Below are 21,327 nucleotides of genomic sequence, written 5' to 3' on the forward strand. Positions count from 1 at the left end.
GACTTAAATTCTTTATATGTTCCGCAGGGCACCTTCCCTTCGCAAAATTTTTTCTGTGTCTCATTAAATATTCATCAATAAATCTATTGATTCGTGCGAACAAAAACCTCAGAAGTTTATCTTGTTTTCACGGGATTTTGTAGATGTGTGATGATGTAAGGAGTGGAGATAGAAGTGAGAGCAAGCCGGCGGCACTTAACTGAAAGCAAAACTAGTATAATGTGACAACACAAGCAAACGTATTCAATCAACAATCAGTCTTTATTTCACTTTCACCTCAAAATTACAGCTAACGGTAACAGATAACAATAGTCTTGCCCGAAACAACAAAAAGCAGCTAACCGCAAGCAGACTGCAGTGAAAGCTAGCCGCTTGAAACCAAAGCTAACCCTAACCCTTAAACTTGGGTTTAGCTTTTTAACCCTAAATTTGAAATGAAACCCTAGCGTCAGACCCCAACACTAACCCTTGGGGTTTAGGGTTAAGCTTTTTTCGCTAGGGTTAAGCTAAGGGGTTAGGGCTAGGCCTGTAATCCCAAAACTTTAGCTGGTTTCATTGTTTTGCGGAACAAAAGGTTTCCTTTGTTTATCGTTTGTCTTTTTGCATGTGTAATTTTTCAAAAACGAAAAGAAGACCAACCAAATGCAACACAGGACAGTATTTAGCACACGTAAACAAACCTGCATGCGCAATTTGGAGTTGTTTTGATAACGTTTGATTAAGCCAGAAAGTCCAGGAGACGTTTTTGTCGGGAGCTCTTCAATTGATATAGTAAGTCGATTTTGATGCCAGCCTAGTATTATAATAATAATTATTGTACTTCGGTATAATTGTCTAATTTTGGTACACTATGCCAGCATGTCAGTTGAGTTAGCCTGCGAATACAGCCGCCTCTCATTCGCTCCCACTACTATGTGCGAAACGAGAAAAGAGAAGTCTGTGATTCACGGCCAGCAAGACAGGACAGGAGTGCTGATTGGTCAGCTAGTTAATTTACATAATGTATGCGAAATATAACACTTCATTACACTAATGCACCTATCAATGGTTTGCCCCAGGATGGGGGGGGGAGGGGTGCAACCCCAGGGGAATTTGAAATTTTTTGGAATCCAGAGTTGAATTCCCCACCCCTGGGCACCTAGTGAATGTCAAATTTCACATATCTCCTCTTAAATTTCTAACCCAGCAGATCATTTTAGATGTCAAAATCCCTACCCTGGGAGAACATTTACGATGTCAAATTCCTGTGGGTTGCCCCCCCCCCCTCCCCCATCCTGGGGCAAACCATTGATAGGTGCATAACAGTAAAAAACCGGATGTTATTGCGCACTAAAATTTGACCGGGGACAGGATCGTGAAACTACACTGAAGCTATAGCTATTTCACTTTGTCTGTGGCAATCGGTAGACTTAATTTTACTAGAATGATCTAATTTTACTAGAATGATCTAAGATTTTTTAAACACTAACTTTTTGGTGGCCTCTGTCCACCTTCATCAGAGTAAAATGAGCTATTTCTATAAGTCATATGTAATTGGGAAACAAAAAGAAACTGCTTTATAACCAGATGAATGACCTCAAAGATGTACAGAAAGGATGTGCCACTGCGGCCGTTAAAAATAGATCAATTTTGACACCTAACTTTTATTGTTGACATAAAGGCAGCCGGCAGAACAAACAAACAACAAAAATGTGAAATACAGATAACTTGAACCATCAACCAAAGAAATTGTTATGATCGTTGCTGTTTACGTATTAATGGCCCAACACCTGCAAGAGTTGCGCTCATGTTCCAAAACAATGTCATTTATTGATTTCACAGCTTATTTTTCCAAATCTTACTAATGTGCAACTCATATAGGAATTTCTAATTTTCGCATGGGAGTTGTCTGGTATAAATGACCTGTAAATGTGTCCTTGACTGCCTTGAAAGTGTTTGTGATCAAGCAAGTAATGAGTGGCTGAAAAAAAAAATATAATTATGCAAGACCAACTGCGTGTGGTGTGGGGAAATCTAATAAGTGGTTAACGTCATCAGTATGGAATTTCTGGCCACGAATCGCAGACGTCTCTCTTCGCATTTTACACGTAGTAGCGGGAGTAAATGAGAGACAGCTGTATTCGCAGGCTACAAATGATTATGGTTGAGCCATAATAATGTCAAGACAATATACATACGTGAACAGTAATACCAAACATCCCTGATTTTCCCTCAAAGTATACCAAAAAAGAATAATATTAGGTAATTGGGAAAAATCGAACGATATCAGGTCAATAACTGTTTTTATACTAGAGAAGTGTTGCGGTCTGGACGAGCTTCGGAAAACATTTTTTTGTTCGTATGGTCATTCGTCCCTAGTATAAAGACGGAAAGAGATGCGTAACATGTCTAGACAAGCTACAAGTACCTTTCATAATCTGTCTTTCAAGACGCAATTCCAAAACTTGTCAAGAACAGAATACATCTGAGCACAGATAGAAACGTGATGCATTATATTTGACAATGCTTGACAATGCTTGACTAGCCACAGAGAGCCTGTTTGCAGACAAATGCTTGACTTATGTGCAGTATCCATTACCGCTAAGAAATTCCAAGAAACTGTTTTTCAGTTACACAACAATACATACTGCATGTCCGCCTCAAATACTCATGTACGAGCTCTGCTGTCCATATTCTGATTATTCAACATTGAAGTTCTGTATTTTTTGGGTGAGATCTGCTTGATGATTCTCTCATGCAACAGTTTGTTTGCTGCTAATAGAATTGAGATTTTTACTGCAAACTAGCCAGCTACCTTTGATGTTTGACAAAAGCATTAAAACAACAGCAGAACATTCAAAGATTTTTCATACCAACAGCATCTGCTGATTTATCTGACATATAATCTTTGTTGTTGAAACCGTTTTTCTTTCCATACTGGATTTCATTAAATATATTTTATTGTTTATGAATATTTTGCTACCCCGGCTTTTTCAAACTTTTTGTCGTTTCCCCTGGGACTCCGAAATAGCAGGGTTTGACTGTAAATACCGTATTTTCTCGGTTATAAGGCGCACGGTTTTTTCAAGGAAAATCTGTTTTTTCTAAGGAAGTTTTTGCCAAAATTGGGGTGCGTCTTATAGCCGAGTATTTTCGCCCAACAAAATCTTATGGCCGCCATTTTACCGAAACTTGCAGTTAAAATAAGAAAAAAGAAAACTCTTGGTCATTCACTTTTATAATATTTCACACTTCTAGAACAAGAAACAGCAAGTTTCAACGTGAAGTTTATTATCGCGGTATTGATGAGTTGACAAGTTTTGGTAACAACTGCTTTTGTCAGCATTATGTTGAAACAGACAAAGAAAATCAAGCATACTTATATTAAACAAACCTTTCTCATCGTGGAAAGTTGATAAATGACTTTAGAAGACAAGGAAAACACCAAAAAAAAGCCTGAGAATCTTTGAAACACACTCGATAAACAAAGTGCGAAGCGAGACGAAGCATGCTTGAGAACTTGGTAACCAAGCTACAAACTCAGTGGTCACTGGTAACTACACATCTGCCAGGTTACTAAGCAGCCAAGATCGAAGCATGAACGATGGAAAGATGTTTACCTCGAGCGAATTTACGTCTTATAACAGCAAGAAATCTCACTCTCTTTTTTAGGAGTATGAACAACATTCAAACATTCAAATTCTGTATGGAGAACTGTCCTTAAATTGATGACTGCATCTTTTTAACTCCCAAACTCATGGTGCGTCTTATAACCGAGTGTTTTCGCAAAATTTTTAGTTTGGAAACTTGACATGACAAAGTTGCCAAGTTTAGGGTGCGTCTTATAACCGAGTGTGCCTTATAACCAAGAAAATACGGTACAATAATTTTTGTGCTAGACTAGAGGGAATTAAAGGTCACTTTATTTTGTCTTGGGCCATGAAGAATTCAAAGAAACTAGCCTGATTGGTGACCATACATTGAACTTAATTTTTACCCCTGACTGGGCATATAAAAACAAGCCTTTACCTTCATCTGATTCAGAGTCTTCTATGTCTGCATACGTGTCATCAACTTGAGGCTGGACTGGTTCTGCCTCAACCTAAGAATGTTGCAGGATAGTTTCAACTTGGCCCACAAAACAGATTCTTTATTTTACTGACATGTATTATTGTCAAACACACTTAGCTTATGGCCACCAACAAGTAAAAATAATGTGGCCAAGTTCAAACACTTTCACGCACTCTTCACAACGGAGGTCAGCGGAGAAGTGGTATAATCCTTGAAATGTTTGGTAGAGGATGGGAGCCTGCTTCTTAATTCTTAACCCTATTTTAGATGAAGTTGGAGATTTCCTATCCTGCTTCAGGTAATTTATCAAACACCAGCGACAGTGTTTCATCGGGATATCCAAACACCGAGGAGAGAGTTGAAAATATGACGTGCAGCAGAGTATTTTAAACGAAATTCCAGGTGTTTGGATAGCCAATGAAACACTGTCTAGAGTGTTTGATATATCTTCTCAATCGAAACAAAAATGACGGAGTAAATGGAGAAATAAAATTGGAAACATCTATGCTAATTAAGACCGGGTATCCAAACCTCCTTCACGGTTATGATTTTCTTTGTTTTAACTTGATCAGTTATTAATGAGTTTGAAAAGCCTTGTTCAAATGGATACAAATTTCACAGCAGAGTGCATCAAGCAACTGTTTCAGATCAAAACGGCTCAAGAAACATATCTTGTGGTGCTATACCTAATCCCCCTCTTATCTACCATTACTGTTCAGATCCAAAAAGCATAAACACTTTGTTTTGACTTTGACATGTTACTTGTACCATGACAAATCAGAACAAGTCACTGTAGCAATTCCCATTAGGGCTTGTTTTATTTATCTCATATCTGATTGGTTTTGTAACCCGACAATCTTCCACTATTAATTCTAGTGTTCACGCTTTTCTGATTCATTTTGTTAATGCATTTAACACCCAGTACCTCTCCAGCATCTTCACCACCCTCAAAGAGTTCATTAGCAATGGCTTCTCGCTCAGTCACAGCAGAACTTCCAGCTGCCTGATCCTCTTCCTCTTCATCAGAATCAAGCAACTTCACTTTCTTTAAACGAGGTTTTTTCTGAAATTATATGTAACAACTTTGATGTTATAAATAACTGAAATATATCAGGTATAACGCATTGCCTTGATATGATAATACGTTTTCGCAAACAGTAATGCAGTCACGAATCAATGATCACTCTAGAAGGTCAAGCTGTGTATTCATTACGTTTTACGTAAGTTGGCGATGGAATTTACCACAGCCACGTCGTGGATGTGTTCTTAATCGTCCTTGAGGGAACAAACAAAGAAAGACTTTAAAATAACATGATGAGAGGTTCTCACCCGCTGTAAACGGATGCCTAAGTTCTCCTCGATCAAAGACAAATCTTCTTCGTCGAGCTCTTCAGCCTCATCTAAAACACAGGAGGGAAAGCTTCTAATCAGCTGACACACACACTTCTGCTGGTCAGTTGTTAGCGATATCTCTATGATAATTTAATTTGTTTAAAGTACCATTTCTACGTTTTCTATGACGATGCCCGTGATGAGCTTCTTCTTCGTCTCCACCGCTTTCTTCTTCTTCGTCATTTATGATGTCGTTTGCATCGTCCGGCCGTCCTTCGTCTTCCTCTTCAACTTCGTCCTCTTCTTCGTCTTCATCACCGTCACTTTTATCTGACAGACTTTCATCTAAAGAGTCTTCCTCCGCTTCGCTGTCGCCAAATTTTGACATGACGAAGGGTAACAAGAAGAAGCTAACACGAGGAATAGAAGCGTCAAGTAAGGAAGATATCAAAATGGCCGACTGGCTAGGGGGAAAACTGGGCTCTAGTTACTAGGCTACACTCCAGGTAATAAACGGCACGCAATGCATATTAAATAAACCATCTGAAAGCAATGGTCACACTACACATCTCCACGGTCTGGCCAAGACCTGTATGCATGCGCACAACCTATTACCCGTGGAGTGGCAGCCATGGACAGCTGTTTCGTCCTGAAAGGACACATAAGCATGGTATAGCCAGGCGCAAAGGTCTCACATAAGATCATAGACCCCGCCGTTTACTCCGAGGCGAACCCGAAGGTTGCTTTAAACCCCAGCCCCATTTGTTTCCAATATGTTTCCATATGGGGCTGGGATTTAAAGCAACCTTCTCTCTCTCTTCTTCCGGTCGCTAAATGATCTCGCAAAATAACGCCTCAAAGGGTTCCGGGCGGCAAAAAAACAGGACATAAGACTCATTCAACATTTCATCTTAACTTTTATTGAATCATTTAGAGTAAATTTCATATTTTGTAGTTAATCGAAGCCGACGTAATGTTTCTCTATATTTCTTCTATATGCCCCACTGATTTCAACATAAACCTTATGTCAACAGTTATAAACCACGAACACATAGGTTAGTCTGCCTGTGGTCAAAGCGGCTCGCACAACTTCGTTCCCAGGGTCTCTCTCTCCCCCACCCTCAACAAGGAATTAACGGCCTCAAAACCCCCATAAAATCACAAAAGATCCCACAAACGATAAAAGGTAAATGAACTTCATTTATCTGGCTTACAGTAGATCAAAGCTTGTAATCGAAAGATGGAAAATTCAGTATTTTATGGAGCATTTCTCACGGTCAGTTTACTCAAGCCAAGGTCAATTGTTACAAGTTACAGTGAACATATGAGTAACCTCGTTCCCTGGGCTTTTCCCTTGGTGATTTAATGAGATTATAGACCCATTTCAGACGTGACGTCACGTCACGTGACTTTGCGAACTGGAGGACAACCTTGTGTTTGTTTTGACAACATGGCGGTCAAAGGCACGGGAACGCGAGGTTTTTTGCCGGGTTATTTCGATAGTTTAAAACAGAAAGAATGCCGAGAGCGATACGCTGCAAAGTTAAATGACAAAAACGGACAAGATCCGTACGAGATCCCACGAAAAGAGTGGCTTGATGACTTCGATACTTGGCCAAACGTGACCTACATTCATGTCGGAATGTACCTTCTGTTCAGTGCAAGCCCTTACACCAAAGAACAGCTGATGAATTATAAAAGTCTGGACTGTTACCAGAACTTTCGCGTACCGTGACACTAGTCTCCCCCGCGTCACGCAACGCTCCTCCCCACAAATGGTTGAAATGGTGGAAAGGAATGTTGTTCGAATGTGAGCAGTCGTTTGTGGGTAGGAGCGTTGCGTGACGACACTAAAAGCGGCTGCGAGGGAGACTAACCGTGACACTTACGTCACGCGTCCTCAAACAGAGGATTGTATGCTTATGGCAAGAATAACATATCTCCTGTCACCACAGTACACCCAATACTTGCGTTACACTGCAGGGCCACATCGATTATATTCGCCAGCCTCTGTTCACTTACCTTTGTTGTGGTTGGTAACAGTTAATGTTCATTTGAGAGGGCTGCGGTCAGTTAGTCCCAAAATCGTCCTGGTTTGTTATTTTTTGTTGCCGAAGAAATATCGAGTTCATTTGATGTCACTCAATTTCTTTCATTATTATTAAATAGTATACCGCACAACTCTTCGTAATTATTCTCGGTTGCATACAAGCAACACGGAACCGTGATTTACACCCGAAAAATTACATATCTATTGTCAAGTATAGCTTAGGACACGTGTTACCCCCCAAAATTCGTGACCCGTAAATTTTAACTGAAAATTAAGAACTAGAACCACTAACTCTCCCACCCCCACCCCTCTTTCCCCATGTACTTGTAGTAATGACACTTGAGTAACTTTTCATTCTAATGCTTGTTAGTTGAGTAATATTCTCCGGACTCCATCTTAGGTAGAGTAACCAATCCTGCAGTAGTCCTTCTTCACGTCATACGGAATGTCGCGTTCTGCTATCTTTGTAATGTCTTTTTTTTTGGAGAAAATAGACCCAGTTTAACCTTTTAAGTTATGCACTAGTCCAAACCCCGAGCCGAGCAAAGAGAACACAGCGATAGTGATAGTTATTTGTATCTTGAAAAGACGAAATCCGTAGCCGCGTCTCCTACTCTGTACAAGGAACACTTCTAATTCTTGCCGCGAATGAAACGTGTCCCCAGGCAGGAAATCCAACCTGTCATTCAAGTCTTGCACGAGAGTAGACTCGTGCCAAGTCACGTAACTGGCTGAAAGAAAAGGAAAGAAAAACTTGTACACTACGACTAGAGTGCCAGAGATCTGAGCCATGTATTCATAGGCAAAGTGGAGCTGCCTCGCCGCTTCCCACCACTCAAAAATGTTCGCCAACAAAACCACAACGTAGAAGAGCATGTGAATAAGAAACCATACTCGTATGCTGTTGACCCGTTCTGCTATTTGTTCACGTACTTGTCTATGAATTATTAAAGCATTGCGTACATCACCAGTGCATCGAGCTATGCGCGCGTATCCTTTTGAAAGGTCATTTGTCATGACGAGGCAAAGCGAGAAAAACACACAGCAAACGGCGATAGAGGAATAAAGACCCCAATAAACCGACACGGCTAGAGTGTAGAAAACGCCATTGCATAAAACCGGATGATGGCAGTTTTGTAAAAGTGCCTCTTTAATATTCACTAAGTCAAATATCACTTGATAGTACACATCTCCAAACAAAACCCACGATACGAAAAGCAAACCAGTGAACAGAGCTACATTAATGGCTCGGCATTGATTCTTATTTAAACCTCTCATCCATTCTTGCGATTGATATCTGAAGTAATAAAGAGCCAGAACGTATGATGAGAAAGAGCTTATCCAGAGAGCTGTTAGCAGCATTTTGGACCCTATATAAACACTTCTGTGGCTTGACGACAGGATGAAGTACAAATGCGCACCCAAGCCGAACAGCAGATGAAATACTGGTATGAAAGTTAGCGGCCAAACTGATCTTCTCTTCTTTGGCAACCAGAAACCAAGGAAAGCAACTGAGAGAAAACAGGACAAGGGCCAGTGGGAATCGAAAAGAACGAACTTCAGTTTTGGGCAGATTCTGCGACGAAATCCATGCGATCCGGCGTCGAGTTCGTCTTGCTTTGCGCCAAAAGCAATGTCTTGTTCAGACAGATCGTACGATTCTTCTGGCCAGTGTGTGGGGTTTCTCATTTCTTCTGTTCCTGATCTTGAGAAAGTGGAATTCATACTTGGGTTCATTCGTCCCAGTAAAGGATCTGTCTCGGTGGATTCAACTCTCTCCATCTTTGTGCGTATTTCGTCTTGCTACTGGGTGTTTTAGTTCCGGTCTGACGTCATTCCTGAAACTGCCGATCTAAGGGTTTTTGGTCACGCCAGTGAAAGTTTGTGGTGAATGTTGTTGTTATTTTTACCCACTGCGAGTTTCAAGTTAAAATAATGGACTATTCGTTTAACGACGAACTTTTAGCTACATATAGCTTCAATTACTGAATTAGATATGTGGTCCGGGTCGAGTCCGGAATATGTGGCAAATAAATAAACTTGAAACAGCAACATGTTGCACAAGATTACGTAAACTTATGTCACAACACGGGGGTTTTACTGTAAACTCTTTACAAATTGCAATGCAACGATATTGTAAAAGTTGCGAGACAAGCAGACAGAAAATCTTACCCGGGCTGGAGTCGAGTAATCAGTATCATTCATATTGCAAACTTTTCATCTCGGTTACAGCTAACCGGGTTGATCCGCCCTCTCATGAACCCCGCAAAAATCAGAGGAGGCGGAAATCTACTGAAAGCCTTTTAGTTCTGACTGATACCAGGCATAACTAATCGATGACATCAATGAAATCAATGAGTAATCAATAGGTAATCGATAGGTAATCAGTTGATTAGTCATTGATTATTGCCGATGATCAATGAGTAATCGATGACTAATCGATTGGCCACAAAATTTTTGGTTATCGATTAGTCATCGATTGCATCGATTAGTCATTGATTGAGGCCCTGCCAGGGGGGGTTCCCGTGTCGCTTGTCTAAATTTAAAAATGTGCCGTGTCGTTCTTTTTTATCGCTCTTTATGTCGCTGTCGGTAATTAAATTGAAGGAAAATTGCTTGTCCTTGTCGGAATTTAAGTTTTTTCCAAAAGGGTTGTCGTTTGTCGCGATTTTATTAGTATGCTGTTGCTACTTTTTGGGCCATGTCGCTTGTCGGAATTTACCCTGGCAGGGCCTCTTGATTAGTCATTGATTTCATTCATTACTCATCGATATCGTCTCATTCCGGTGAGTAATGCAACTGCTTATGCCGGCTGTTTCCCCGAAGCAGTTCTACTTTGCTGACAAACATCAACCGAGCAAAATCTATAACCACGTAGTCGATTCTTATCAGCGAATTTGTTAGTTTCATTTTCAGACGAGTTAGTTCGTGTTAAGTTGTTTTGTTAGTGAATAAAGAGTTGGGTAAAGTGAAATATCAGAAATATTGCACAATAAGAATCATCTGTTTTCGCGATAAGCACTTCACGTCTCGACATGCCAGAAGGTTTATATGATTCCCTAGTATTGCATTGCGCATCCTTACTGCGCAGAATATTGCGCGTAATTAGCGCGCGCACATAAACAAAATGGCGGCTTTTTTCTATGTGGCTTGGCTCGCGGGAGAAATAAATCATCGTTTTCTCGTAAACGAGTTCGGTGACCTATCATTTTTTTCTCTTAGTTCGAAAGTAGCGATCAAATTCTTTCTATAAAATGAATACGGATCAATTTCTATGACAGAATACCTTATTGTTACTTATTTTCGCGGGACTTAATTTTCGCGATTTTCGCGATTTTTTGAAAATCGCGAAATTAAAGACCCGCGAAAATTAATTCTAAACGATATCTATTGTATTTTTTATGCTAATTACGTATTTTTGGCCAAATCGCGAAAATTAAGTCTCGCGAAATATTCCTGTTTCATTTTCGCGAAATTAAGTGCCCGCGAAAATAAGTAACAATAAGGTAATACATTATCACCGAAAACGTGTACTTTGCCTGCCAGTACTCGTAAAGGAAATATAAGGAATTATATGGTAAATACAAGGTCTTCCTGCTCCTAAACGAATACGGTGACCCCCCTTTTTACCGAATGGTAATGAGGTGTAGTGATCATTCTTGAAGTGACGTGTTTCCCTCACTCGACCACTCGCTCACTCCATTCTGATATTAAACCGCAATTAATTCATGCATTTAACGGTGAACGTGCTGACAGAAAGGTTCTATAAAAACGCCATTCAATGCATGTCTAAACAAATTATTCTCCAACCTCGTTCCCAGGGTCTCTCTCTTTCAGGGAACTGAATTGAATTTTCACAAAACAAATCGAAAGAGGATCAGTTAAACTTATCCTCTGGTGATAAAAGAGAATAGAATCCGCTCTACGAAGCCTCAGAGCATAGGCTATCAAGGACCCATTCACGTAAGAAAACATTCAAAGACGCGTTTTAGTAAACACAACATTCATGCACGTTTTTGTTTCGCGTCACATCATCTTCGTGTCACGTCATCCGTTCTTCATCTTTTTGAGTCGTGCAGAAACGCGCATCTTTCTCTCAAATTTTATTCGCTGCTCAAAATAACGCTATACGTGCTGGCAGAAAAGTAAACATATTCACAAAACAAATTTACTTAACGCTAAAAAGGATCAAAGGTTACACTGAAATATTTTTGTGATGAAATAGAATTCGCGCTACGAAGCCTGAGGGCACGAACCATCATGACGCAATTCCAATGGAAAAATAAAACATTCACAGGGAAATAAAGTGAGATTGTGTTACACTATTGAACGCTTATTTAAAGAAAAAACTATCAATGAATCTATCAATGACCCATTCACGCAAGAAAAATATTAAAGAGAAATTAAGTGAGATTTGTGACATTACTGAAAGCAGCTATGAACTACATATAGTTACGCTTAAATTGTTATAAAAAATTATTACGCTCGCCATGCGACGTGTTTTACTTAACACCACATCAACGGCACGTTTTTGTTTCGCGTCACGTCACCTCGTGTCACGTCATCCGTTTTTCATCTTTTTGAGTCGAGCAGACACATAGCCTGTGTACAGCCGTCCCGCTCCCCTAAATGCAAAAGCAAATAGGAGAAGTTTCAATTAAAAAATTAAAAAGACGTCAAATATTTCAATTATTTTTATTTTTTTTTAGGGGAGCGGGACGGCTGTACACAGGCTAGCAGACACACGAAGTGCTCGGGCGTATCTTTTCTCTCAAATTTTATCCGCTGCTCAAAAAATAACGCTATACGTGCTGACAGAAAAGTAAACATATTCACAAAACAAATTCACTTAATGCTTAAAAGGATCAAAGATAATACACTGACCGGTAAATATTTTGGTTGTGAAAACTGAATGCGCTACGACGCCTGAGAGCACGAGTCATCAATGACGCAACTCACGTGGAAAATAAAGCAAAGTGAGATTGCTTAACTTTATTGGACACTTATTTAGAAAAAATACGGAGGTCGGCACTTCATTCATCGAATTACCATGAGGTTGCTCGAAGAGCCTTTGATTACCGAATGGTAATGAGGTTATGTTATGGGCCGCATTTTTAGCTCATTCTCAAGAATGAGGTATTAGAGTCATACAGATGTTGACGGAAGTTGTTTTGCACGCGTGTGCGTGTACCAAAATTGTGTGGACGGAAGTTGTAGAACGGAAGTAATTTTACATGCTACCCTTCCCCCCTTAGTAACGTCAAAAATAACTTCAATAAAGCTCAGATGCAAATGTGAAAAGAAATGAAATCCTTGTATAGGGTAATAAATAAATTTAGATGAAATCACAATTTCGGAACTGTCTACAATGAACCAAAGATAAAGCTACGTCAACTCTCTTAATTGTAGTAATGCACGACCCGCACGCGTCGTTATTACAAAAATTTATCAAATGTAAATTTTCATTTTTTTCTTTTCTAAGACCCCTCAACATGTCTTCGACCCTGACCCCAATCTGTCTACGTCCAAGAGAAAGTATAAAGAGCGATCTAAAAAATAAAATATTCAATGGAATTTTTTGGTACGTTTGAAGCAGAGTTGGTTTTAGCTGGTGACGTGACGCAGCTGATGTTCACCCGCACGCGACCCTGCACGCATTTCTGTTCGTGCACAATGAACCAAAAATAAAATTACGTCAACTCTCTTTTTAGAAATGCACGATCTGCGCACGTGGCAAAATTAGTATCAAATATCTATTTTTTAGCTCTTTCTAAAAGAATGAGTATTATAGTGGATCAGATGTGGACGGAAGCGGTTGTCGTCCAGCGCGTGGGCAAAAAATGTGTGGACAAAAAATGTGTGGACGGAAGTTGTAGAACGGAAGTAATTTTACATGCTACCCCTCCCCCCTAATGTGAAAAGAAACGAAATCCTTTTATAGTTTAATAAATAAATTCACATCAAAACACAATTTCGGAACTTTTAAAAAGGGAAACGTGTATCAAAAAGTCGAAATGTTGACAACCTGGGGGTTCATTTTATCATGTGCTGACACGTAATCAAGGTTCATTTTAACGTGCGCTGTTACACGCAATGAAGTCCCGCCAGGCAACCGGAAGTAAATTTAATACACTACCCCTCTCCCGTTAGTAAAAGTCAAAAATAAGTTCCATGAAGAAATCTCAATATGGAGTGACGCTTGCCATATAACGTGTTCTAATTAACGTTTATAAAGCTCACTGATAAAAACACGATATCCGAGCAGCACGTTTTTGTCTCCTGTCACGTCATCTCATTTCCCGTGACTCACGTCATCCGTTTAACACGACGTGTTCGTGCGCATCTTTCTCTCAAATTTCATTCGCTGCTCAATCCATGAACAATGATTGTCGCTGCCCGGTAGATGCGTGCTGACAGGTTTTCACATGTGTATCTGAGCTTCGTGGAAGATGTGAACTATTTACACACTATCCAGCCAGAAGAAAGCTCGTAACCACAATGTCCACACGTTTTAGCAGTAAAAACATGTTCTTCAAATAACGAAATTATATTTGTCAAGAAGACGAAAAGCTTTGCAGTTTAATTACACAATAGAAATACCAAACGACTGCGATCCTTCTAAGATCGATTAAAGCGATTTATTGGTGAAAAATATTGTGAAAGCCCTTTCCGTGTTTAATTGTTATGTAAATATTCTAGCTTTTCTGTCTATGTTGTTGTTGACTTTGTACATTTTCCATCAATAATAGCGCTAAGAAGAGCAAACAAGACTGGATGTCTTCGGATGTCTCGTGTGTTTGCTGGCACAGAAGGGTAAAGGAATGTGCATGCATGCAAAAACTCCACTGTTTCGCAATTCCTCCCCGCGTAATACTGATTCTCGACCTAGGATCTTCTCTTCTTATCATTTATATTTTTATTTTGCTTATCGTTCCGCGATCCGGAAACGAAATACTATTTCTTTTTTAAATAACTGCTTGTGGACATTTACGTAGCGGGGAATGGGGCCATGTAAAATTACTTCCGGCTGCCTCAATGGACTTGATCGCTTGTGTCAGCGCGTGTTAAAATACGTGAAAATACGTTTAGGGTCCCTTAGGTCTAAACAGCTGGGCAACTTGATTCACGTTGCACCATTTTAAGAAGATGTGAAATTGTGATTTCATTTCTTTTCACATGCGTATCGGATTTTGACTTTACAAGGGACTGTACTTGACTTACTGTACCAGTACATTTTCATTACCCACCACCACTCCCAAACCCTACCCCCCCCCCCCCGAAAAAGGCAGAAGAATGAGCTGGCTCTAAGTGCCCTTTGATCTCACTCGAACACTCACTCACTCGATTCTGATATCAAACCGCAATTAATTTAGCATTAAAACGAGAAACGTGCTGACAGAAAGGTCCTTTAAACGCATTCAGCACATGTCAATCAAATCTCAACCTCGTTCCAGGGTCTCTCTCTTTCAGGGAACTAAATTGAATTTCACAAAACAAATCGAAAGAGGATCACTTCCACTTATCCTCTGGTGATAAAAGAGAAAAGAATTCGCTCAACGAAGCCTCAGAGCATAGGCTATCAATTACCCATTCACGTAAAAAAACATTCAAAGACGCGTTTTAGTAAACACAACATTCATGCACGTTTTTTTTCCGCGTCACATCATCTTCGTGTCACGTCATCCGTTCTTCATCTTTTTGAGTCGTGCAGAAACGCGCATCTTTCTCTCAAATTTTAATGGCTGCTTAAAATAACGCTATACGTGCTGGCAGAAAAGTAAACATATTAACAAAACAAATTTACTTAATGCTAAAAAGGATCAAAGGTTACACTTAAATATTTTTTGTGATAAAATAGAATTCGCGCTACGAAGCCTGAGAGCACGAACCATCAATGACGCAATTCCCATGGAAATTCACAGGGAAATAAAGTGAGATTGTGTTACATTATTGAACGCTTATTTGAAGAAAAAAACTATCAATGACCCATTCACGCAAGAAAACATTCGAAGGCAAATTAAGTGAGATTGTGACATTACTGATAGCACCAATGAACTACATATAGTTACGCTTAAAAACTGTTAAAATTATTACGCTCGCCTTGTGACGTGTTTTAGTCAACACAACATCCACGGCACGTTTTTGTTTCGCGTCACGTCACCTCGTGTCACGTCATCCGTTTTTCATCTTTTTGACTCGAGCAGATACACGAAGTGCTCGGGCGTATCTTTTCTCTCAATTTTTTTTCGCTGCTCAAAAATAACGCTATACGTGCTGACAGAAAAGTAAACATATTCACAAAACAAATTTACTTAATGCTTTAAAGGATCAAAGGTAATACACTAACCGGTAAATATTTTGGTTGTGAAAACTGAATAGCGCTACGACCCCTGAAAGCACGAGCCATCAATGTCGCAACTCACGTGGAAAAATAAAGCAAAGTGAGATTGCTTTACTTTATTGGACACTTATTTAGAAAAAATGCGGAGGTCGGCACTTCATCCATCGAATTACCATGAGGTTGCTCGAAGAGCCTTTGATTTATTTCAAAATTTAACTTCCCATAAGGTAAACAACCAACTGGCAAAGTTTGGTTGGAAATCTATGAGCAGTTCTATTTCTAGGGAATTACCTTAAGAAGGCGTAATTTCGTCAGCAGAAACGCCAGTTACGAAGAAAAATACGTCTTACACAGATAAAAAATCACAAACGAAAAAAATGGTACAAGAAAGCAAGAAATGTGTCTTTCGTGCGCAGCATAATAGTCAATAAGTAATCAATGGGTCATCGATGAGTTATCAATAACATCAATAGGTAATCAATTACATCAATGAGTAATCGATGTCATCGATGAGTAATCCGTAAGGCCACAAAATTTTTCGGCTTCGATTAGTCATCGATTACTCATTGATCATCGCCAATAATCAATGACTAATCAACTGATTACCCATCGATTACTCATTTATGCCTGGCTGATAACAGCAGAAGTAAAATGTTTGCTGGAGTGTATTTAGACTTGCCCCAAGTCCCTCGTTTTTTCTTTGCATCTATAGTTACTTAAATAAAATCACTTTGAAATCAAGCGAGAAAGACCACTTGAGTAAAATCACCTTTGTAATCGCGCGGGATTTATTTCTGTGAACGCGCACGCGACACTTACCGAGAAATGGCTCGGAACGAGCCATTTCTCGTTCCGCAACGATCCTCCGCCATTTTGTTTCTCATGCCTGCGCGCGCCCTCCGTTTCCGTATCCGAATCTAACGAGCGACTTGAAACAAGTCTAGAGTGTATTGTGTTACGAACGAGTCTTGTTAGGTAAAATCAAAGGCTCTTCGAGCAACCTCATGGTAATTCGATGAAATCCAATAATGTAACGCAATTTCACTTTATTATTAGTGTTCAATAATAACGTGACATGAGATGACGTGACACGAAACAAAAACGTGCTGTGGATGTCGTGTTAACTAAAACACGTCACGCGGCAAGCGCAATAATTTTTTTTATAATTTAAGCGTAACTGCATGTACCTTATAGCTGCTATCAGTAATGCCACAATCTCACTTCATTTGCCTTGGAATGTTTTCTTACGCAACGGGTCATTGATAGCGTATGCTCTGAGGCTTCGTTGAGCGAATTCTATTTAACAATTAGACTACAAGCCCGAGTTTTCTATGAGCAAATAGTCAACGAGGCGCAGCCGAGTTGACTATCGCTCATAGAAAACGAGGGCGAGTAGTCTAATTGTTTTAGTAGAAACTCTAAAGGATTGCAGTCCAAAACCTACAATATTGTGCACTTTGAAGACAAAAATCAAGAAAATTTACCGCTTAAAGAGCTACGCGAGCGCGCGACTGTTTTCTATCGGCGAATAGAAATCAGTGGGAGAACCAATCAGATTCGCGGATTTGCAATAGAACACAGCCGAGTTTCTACTAATCTCTTTTATCACCATAATTTGTTTTGTAAAAATTCAACCTTGTGAAAGAGAGAGACCCTGGAAACCAGGTTGGAGAATAATTTGTTTTTGATTGACATGTACTGAATGGCGTTTTTAAAAACCTTTCTGTCAGCACGTTTACTGTTAAATGCATGAATTAATTGCGGTTTAATATCGGAATGGAGTGAGTGAGTGAGTCCGTGAGGGAAACACGTGACGTCGAGAATGATCACTACACCTTCACAGGCGGTGTGCGCACTGGGATCGCTATGCATCATGGTCGAAATTAAAATTCTGGTCATTTGTGTCAAGTCGTGGATAAGTGCACATCTCGTGGCAGGCGACGAAGGCGAGCTGTATTCGTTAAATACGCTGCGAAAATCAGCGAATTGTCTATGTTTTCTTTAAAAGAACGTTAATGAACAAATAAGTTCGAGTTTGGTTGCGAAAACAGTCTTCGCTTCTTGATACATACCGTTTGTTTATACGTACATTCGCATGTTGGTCCATGTGAGCGAAGGATAAATTATCTGCTCTGCCGGTGCATCGATAGCAGTCGATAGCCTACCATCTACTGCAAGACGACTCAATACCTGGGCCCAATATCACTTTGTTCGATCATTCACGATCAGTCAGCACTTTTTTGACTCTCCTTAAAGTCAGTGATCCCAAAACAATCGTGAGCAAACTCAAGGTAAGATGGCCTGTTCGAATGTTTTGACTTCCCTGTCCGTTCAGTCACTTCAGTGTCACCTTGAGTATTGAAATCGATTTGATCGTTTCGAGCTTTCAACTGTAGAAATATTGCGTAAAAAAGGCTTGATTTAATAGCTGCCTTGTGTTGTATAAGCTACCGAGTCTGCATGATAGGAATTGTACTGATGTATTCTAGTTTATTCAAACTGATCAAAAGTTGGTACAAAATGAACAAGATCCTTTATAATTTAAGCTTTTCCAGGCTTTTTGCTGCTTCTTGCAGTTGTTTTTTGTTATTTGCGGTTGAGGTTTGACTTCCTCCTGCAAATACATTTTTTAAAAATTATTGTGCACAATTTCCCATGGGCTTGTTCCCTTTAAACTAGAACACTTCAGTAATACTTGTAACAGGTGGTTTACAAAGTGTTAAATCAAATAAAAGAAAAACTGCATTTTACTGTATGTTTATTTGTCATTGCCAGTTTTTTGGTATGATTCTTATGAAAGTAGTTTAACTGTTTTGTTATAGCCATGAAACAGCAAATGGCATTTGTGCTTATACAGCCTGATGGAGTCACCAGGAGAGTTTGGGAGAATTTCATAGTTTATGTTCAGTTAGTTCTCTCGTGGTTATATTAGGCTATCAAAACATGTCCCAAAAAGCCTACAAGTCATTCCCATGTTTACATACCCCCTGAAACAGGTTCGCACATAAATGAGCATGCAATTGCTTGCTTGAACAGTGAATAGCATACTCGTGAACCTTTCAGCTTTAGATCAGCCTACATTAGCAGGTGTAATAAATAGCAACCAGATCAGAAATTATGATGCAAGTCTTCTTTCATGCCTTTTAACCCCTTCCCCCTCCCATTTATTGAATTATAAAATGGTGTCAGCACCTGGATCTTGGAATGTAGTGATCTAAGGCAATTTTTTGCAAGTCATTTCTCTCATCTGAATGTATTCTCTCATCATTGACATATTAGCACTGATCTCAATGACTGCACTTGCTTTGATGCCAGTTATTTATAGCAATAGCTGTTTTCCCTGCCCTTGGTTCACCTGGTGACCATTTTAGCACTGTATACATTCTGCCTACCAAAATAAGCAAATCCCTGAGTATCTCTGGTGTCATCTTAGGATCTTTATCATGCCGTCACCTTTAAAATTCACAAATTGGTGTATTTTTCTTTTATTAACAATTACCTGTCTTCAATGGGCACATTTTATACATGTAAACAATGAACACAAGTCAAGCATACAGACTTTCATTCAATTTATTTAATCTTTATTTTAGGCACCTGGAAGCTAAGAAAATCATCTGGGAATTTGTGTTCAACATCAAAATACCCTTGAATGAACTTCCCCACAGAGTTTGATTCAGCTTTTAAATACATCTTTGACTTATAATAACGACAAATCGTTCCCTTTGACTATCAAAGGCTCTTCGAGCAACCTCATGGTAATTCGATGAATGAAGTGCCGACCTCCGCATTTTTTCTAAATAAGTGTTCAATAAAGTAAAGCAATCTCACTTTGCTTTATTTTTCAACGTGAGTTGCGTCATTGATGGCTCGTGCTCGCAGGGGTCGTAGCGCTATTCAGTTTTCACAACCAAAATATTTACCGGTTAGTGTATTACCTTTGATCCTTTTAAGCATTAAGTAAATTTGTTTTGTGAATATGTTTACCTTTCTGTCAGCACGTATAGCGTTATTTTTGAGTAGCGGAAAAAATTTGAGAGAAAAGATACGCCCGAACACTTCGTGTATCTACTCGACTCAAAAAGATGAATCAAAGTCTATTCGAGATACCAACTTTTTTGCATGAAGTATGAGTCGAAGGTTTATCCTTTGCATTGTTCTTCGAACTTATCATTACAGTTGCTTTGTAGTTTAGTTTAACAATTTCCTATCTTCGCGGAGGAAATGCAGCCATATAGTTTTGTCAAAAATGGCTCGTCCGCGCCGGGTATTTATACACATATTCCTCAACATTACACAAACAGTGCAAATTTCACCGAGATCTGACAATTCTATACTTTAAAATTGCAAGGACCTTTCGAGGCAGTCGATTACGGCAGCGAAATTAGCAAATGAAACAACAAAATATGCGTTCGACGCTTTGTTTTTGCGACGAAAAAGCACGAAAAAAATACGGATATTTCCGACTACTGTCGGAGAAAACATTGCGCATATTATTGCGGCGTAAACAAATCGATACACTCAAGCTGCGTTTTGTCTAGGCTCTGCGAGGGTCGGATATCAAGACAGCTTCTTCGTGGGCTTAAGAAGGATTAAACAAAAGCCATATATACAGTGAATGCTTTCGAATTATATTTGAAGATGAAATACGAAAAAAAATTGCTGTCTTTGACTAAAATTCCACTCGAACTGCGTCGATACGATCGCATGTTGTAAAGCCGATTCATGCAAAATTGCTGTCAACGAGAGGTCACGCCCCTAACGACCTAGGCTGATGACAAAATAGAATGGCGCTTGTAGCGACCAAATTTGGCCTAATTTTTAACCGCTCAGCTAAAAGAAGCCCTCATCTCTTGCATTTGTTTTAACTTCAAAAATATTTTTGAAAAGAGCGAGTTTTTTGGTATGGTTTATTTTTGACGTTTGTAACTTTTTAAACGATGTAAGTGCTAGTGATTATTTATTCGTGTTTTAGCGTTAGTTACGCAATTCATTGTTTGTGCGACGCTTTTTATAGATCGCCTTTCAGACACACGTGCGTTGAGATAAGAAAGCTGACATGTCACTTTTAAAATTGTTATATAACGTTTGTAAATGTGACAAGTCACGTTTTTTTTCACGAGATCGCAAGTGATCACCCACAGCTGAAAGTAATCCCTTGAGAAATTAAAACAGTCCCTTGAGAAATTAAAAAAATCCCTTGAGAGTTTACAAGAATGTGAAATTTTCCCTAACATAACTGTTATTCTCCTACTTTCGCTTGTAAACAAGCAAATAAGTCGAAAAAACGGATGACGTGACACGAGGTGACGTGACGCGAAACAAAAACGTGCAGTGGATGTTGTGTTGACTAAAACACGTCACAAGGCGAGCTTAATAATTTTTTATAACAGTTTAAGCGTAACTATATGTAGTTCATAGCGCGAATTCCGTATTTTATCACAAAAATATTTAAGTGTAACCTTTGAATCTTTTTAGCATTAAGTAAATTTGTTTTGTGAATATGTTTACTTTTTTTTAGCAGCGAATAAAATTTGAGAGAAAGATGCGCGTTTCT

The 21,327-nt window shown here is 39.3% G+C and overlaps 2 protein-coding genes across 2 annotated transcripts in view; both read right to left on the reverse strand.

The window, feature by feature from the left end:
• LOC144647364 (transcription elongation factor SPT6-like) overlaps positions 1-9,748 on the reverse strand; it is a 43,014-nt gene extending 33,266 nt beyond the window's left edge. Inside the window, exons 1-5 of the mRNA XM_078507167.1 lie at positions 9,605-9,748; positions 5,551-5,792; positions 5,380-5,450; positions 4,976-5,113; positions 4,009-4,081 (exon numbers count right to left, since the gene is read on the reverse strand). Coding sequence (XP_078363293.1) covers positions 4,009-4,081; positions 4,976-5,113; positions 5,380-5,450; positions 5,551-5,792; positions 9,605-9,633 — 553 coding nt within the window. The 5' untranslated portion in view covers positions 9,634-9,748. The remainder of the gene's footprint in view (positions 1-4,008; positions 4,082-4,975; positions 5,114-5,379; positions 5,451-5,550; positions 5,793-9,604) is intronic.
• Positions 7,186-9,243, reverse strand: LOC144647382 (uncharacterized). Its single transcript, XM_078507187.1, has one exon. It carries the CDS (start codon positions 9,212-9,214, stop codon positions 7,934-7,936), a length of 1,281 nt encoding a protein of 426 aa, XP_078363313.1. The 5' UTR covers positions 9,215-9,243; the 3' UTR covers positions 7,186-7,933.
• Positions 9,749-21,327: the final 11,579 nt, after the last annotated feature.

This window comes from Oculina patagonica, chromosome 3, assembly GCF_052425735.1.
Source record: "Oculina patagonica isolate OP01 chromosome 3, crgOcupat, whole genome shotgun sequence".
Taxonomy (NCBI): domain Eukaryota; kingdom Metazoa; phylum Cnidaria; class Anthozoa; order Scleractinia; family Oculinidae; genus Oculina; species Oculina patagonica.

Coding starts and splice junctions, on each gene's coding strand:
- LOC144647382 (XM_078507187.1), bottom strand. CDS start 9,214: ATGGAGAGAGTTGAATCCACCGAGACAGATCCTTTACTGGGACGAATG.